The following is a 4216-nucleotide window of genomic DNA, read 5'->3' on the forward strand; positions in this document are numbered from 1 at the left end:
CTCTTTCGTAGCCGCAGTGTCACCGCCGACCCTCCATCACAAGCATCGCAAACGCGGCCCTTTGGATTGCCTGCTCTTCCTCTGGCCCTCCCTCGTTGTCTCGGCCTCACCTTCGCGCCCTTGGCCTTGCCTCCACCCTCCATCGTCATGCTCTCTCTTGGACACGCCTGTCGAATGTGTTGAGAAAGGTTGACCACATGTTCGGATTCCCAACACGTGTTGATTGCGTGTCCGAACGTGTTGGACATGACACGGAAGTTGTAGCAACGTGTCGGTGCACCATAGGCGAGGTTGCCCTTGTCGGCGAGGGCCACCCACGCCAGCTATAGGCGAGGATGGTCTTGTCGGCCCTTACTAGTAGCTAGCGAGGGCCGACCTCGTAGAAGCCCCCGGGTGAGGGTTGCCATGCCCAAGCGATGCCATCCCTCGCCCGTGGCTGGGCGTGGTGGCCCTCGCCGCAAGGGCAACCCTCGCCCAGCCCTTAGGGCATTGCCAATGGCTGGAAGCCATCGACGAAGAGGAAGAAGAAGAACCAGGAAAAAAAAAAAAAGGAAAAAAGGGGAAATTGCCAAATGATGAAAATACTTAACCGGTCGAAAAATTTAGCTGGCCAGCATCCGGCAAGGTCGAGTCCTTATTTTGAAACAATAAAAGCCACTTCAGTCCTTATTTGAAGAAAGTTCACTTGGGCATATTTGAGAAAATAAATGCACTTCGAGTCATTTTTTGAAATTTTCCTATATTGTATGTCAGGTTTATTTGATTGGACATCTTATGTCGTTTTATTAAATAATTGAAAATCCCAAAAATCGAGTGGCTTCTTGTTAATTAAAAATCATATATAAGGTTGTTGTTGTGGTTTCTAAGCCAACATTGTAGATATTTTCATTGCTTTGAACTAAATCCTACAATTTATTTACTGCTTTATTAGGTGTTAAATTAGTGGTTTGTGCATTCAAATATTAAGAAGTAATAAAATGGATGTAAGCTTCCTACTAAACATTTTTTCATGAAAAGAATAGTACCGAAAATGCATCAGCGAAATCTAGTATAACCAAGTCATTATATCCAAAATCTCTTGATCGTAGGAATAAAGTATTTCTCCAAATACTTTATTTGGATTTATAATCAACCCACCGTAAACTGATTAGTGATAATTCTTAAACCCTAAGTTGCAAATTAGTATGGGTTTGAGAGAGTCTCGAGTTAAGATCAAGCTTGATAGTTCATTAGTTAAACCCTAAGTGGTGCACCTAGCGAGGTCGCGACATTGCCATTGTTATCTTCTTCTGTAGCTTGTTGACATGCATACGTTCGCCATAGAAATGATCTCGGAAGAAGAGATAATTGTCGCTACCAATACAAATATAAAGTCAACTCGAAAATATAAGAGCTTCATAGGCCATTCCTAATCAAGCAAATATGAGTAGCTAGATCTGTAAAATTGCAGATTAGGCAACAATCAACATGTAAAGAAAAGATGTTACTACAGAACATAGCAGTGCACTACTTCTTTTATTCACGAGTAGCGGCTCTATGTAATCTCAGTTCTTCAATTAAAGAAGTCAAGTCTGTATAAGAAGATCCACCTTCTTCAACAGCCGCTCTAGAAATTTCCTGGAGCGCTTTTGTCCTTCTTCTCATTTCCTCAGCCTCTTCACCTACCATAATCTGCCTCACCGCCTTGCAGATGTCGTCTCTACTGACGATATCTCCAGCAACCCCGATATCAACCCACCGTTTAACCCCAACACCAATCCCAACCTGGAGCACCTGAGTCACCAACTTTTCGGTCAAGAAGTGATCATGAGTCATGGGTCGTGTAACCATAGGAAGCCCAGCACATATTCCTTCCAGAATTGAGTTCCACCCGCAGTGAGTCATGAATCCTCCAACTGATACGTGATCAAGTATCAGCATTTGGGGTGCCCATCCTCTTATGATCAGGCCCTGCCCTTCCATTCTCTCCTCGAAACCTTGCGGTAGCCAATCATCATCATCTCCATTTTGCTCTTCCTTCTTCCCTTTCCCGGCGACCCATATGAAGTTTTGCTCAGAAGCTTCAAGTCCTAATGCAATTTCCATAAGCTGCTGAGAATTAAAGCTGGCCTCACTACCGAAACACACATAAATGACAGAATTAGGTTCTTTGGAGTCCAGCCATTTTAAGCACTCATCCTTGTCAATAGATGCTTCCTTTCCTCTATTTGTTTTATCTTCCACGTCCTTATTGTACAATAAGAGAGGACCAACAAGCCAGGCCTTCCTGCCCAACACATTCCTAAAATAATCTGCATAATCTTTTTCGAGTTGATAACAGCTGTTAACAACATTTCCGAAGCTCTTTAACTGCGATGCATATACTTCTCTCAACAACTTGGCAAAATCATTGTCTTGTTTATGATGATCAGCTAGTTGATGCCTCGTCAGCTGTATCTCCCCAGGAAGGTCAGGCACAATAAAAGCCTCTGAGTCAGATGAAACTTTCTTGTGGGGTTCATATCGACTAATGGTTTCATACGCGCTCATTGAGAATAAACAAAGAGCATTAACAACTATTCGAGGAATATTACACTCAGCAGCAACATCTGTAGCCCATGGAAAGAACATATCAGCTATGAGGCAATCGGGTCTATGTTCTTGCAGGAGCCGCAGAAGCGGTTCTCGGAGTATGCTCAAGGCCTTAACGAACTTAACCACCAGTTCTCTACTGTTCGCACCGGAACTGGAAATGATGGCTTCTATGTTCTCGCATCCCTCAGGCAACCCGAGCTCCACGGAAGGGAGCTTGACAGTTAGGATGTCGATATCCAAACCAGAGTGCTTGGTTCTCTCGATGTGCTTCAAGTAAACGGCGAGGTTGAGATGGGTGGTGACTATGGTGGCCTTGATGCCTCGGGTTGCGAAAAGTCTGGCCATCTCGATAGTCGGGATCATGTGGCCATGAGCCATGAACGGCAGGAAGAAGATGTGAAGTCGATGAAGTTCACTATCCATGGTAATTTTCACAAGGACTGATCTAAGATTAGAAAAAATTTAGGAGGAGAGATGGACCTGGTTTAGCTTCTTCTGGGTTGTCTTGAAAATGGCAAAATACAGAGACTCTTTCACGACCATGCTCGTATAAGTATCGTGACTTTACAGAGATTTTCAGTCCCAAGCCGTTTGGAGCAGAAGGAAAATATAATCACGCGATCAGCCAAATATTGCGTCCCGTCTTTTAAATACATGGAAGGGCTATTAGGTCAAACTTCACATGTTCTGCACTCATCATCTACCCCAGACTTCACGTGTTCTGCATTCAGCATCTCTATTATGATTCCAGCTAACACTCATCATCTCTGTTCGCCCAATAGCTGGAATCATAATAGAGATGATGAGTGCAGAACACGTGAAGTCCAACCCAATAGCCTCCCACATACAAATTTTTTATTTCCTGATAGGCAATTTGTGACATCCCCTTTCTCCCCTTTTCCTTTGTCTTCTTCTCTCTCTCCTCTTTCTCCTTTCCCCACGTTTCCCCCTTTTGCCAATTCTTCCCCATTTCCCCTTTCTTTCTCTATCTCTGTCTCTCTCTGTCTCTATCTCTCTGTCTCTCTCTTTTCTCCCTTTTCCCCCTCATGTCACCCTCTCTCAGCCAAAACCCCCCTTCTTCTTCTTCTTCTTCTTCCTTTCCTTTGCTGCCGTTCTACTCCCCACCACCAGCACCACTGCACCTTTTTCCCCCTCCATCAGCACAACCACCTGTCATGCAACAACCCATTCCTTGGTCGATAAAAAGCGATGTCCTAGGACTCATCGCCGACCCTTTCTTTAATTACACACTGAAACGTATAATAAAATCCTGACAACACAAATATGGGATAGAAAAGTTAGGATATCATTTTCACCAAAACACTTTTCATAAACAAACTTTAGTTTATACACAGAGGGCAACTCTCAGGTCTATGTACAAGAGATTTATCTCCAAGAAGAACTACTGAGCCATCCATGCTCCTGACCTTTCTATCTCAAGCTCCTAGTTCTTCACAAGGACCTGAAAATGATTATAAATAACCATTGAGATTAAAATCTCGCGGAGTCCTCCCTAAGGCCCCGGTTAGAACACTAACTCAACTCGGGGTATCTCTCTAGAACCACCCCACAAACAAATCACGACTAACAACCAACAATCAACAATCGATTCACATGCAACCTTACCCAGTCTGCCATACCA

The 4216-nt window shown here is 43.9% G+C and overlaps 1 protein-coding gene across 1 annotated transcript; it reads right to left on the bottom strand.

The window, feature by feature from the left end:
- Positions 1–1366: 1366 nt before the first annotated feature.
- LOC104437131 (scopoletin glucosyltransferase) lies at positions 1367–3294 on the bottom strand. Its single transcript, XM_010050018.3, has one exon. It carries the CDS (start codon positions 2995–2997, stop codon positions 1516–1518), a length of 1482 nt encoding a protein of 493 aa, XP_010048320.2. The 5' UTR covers positions 2998–3294; the 3' UTR covers positions 1367–1515.
- Between the last annotated feature and the right edge of the window lie 922 nt (positions 3295–4216).

This window comes from Eucalyptus grandis, chromosome 3, assembly GCF_016545825.1.
Source record: "Eucalyptus grandis isolate ANBG69807.140 chromosome 3, ASM1654582v1, whole genome shotgun sequence".
NCBI lineage: Eukaryota > Viridiplantae > Streptophyta > Magnoliopsida > Myrtales > Myrtaceae > Eucalyptus > Eucalyptus grandis.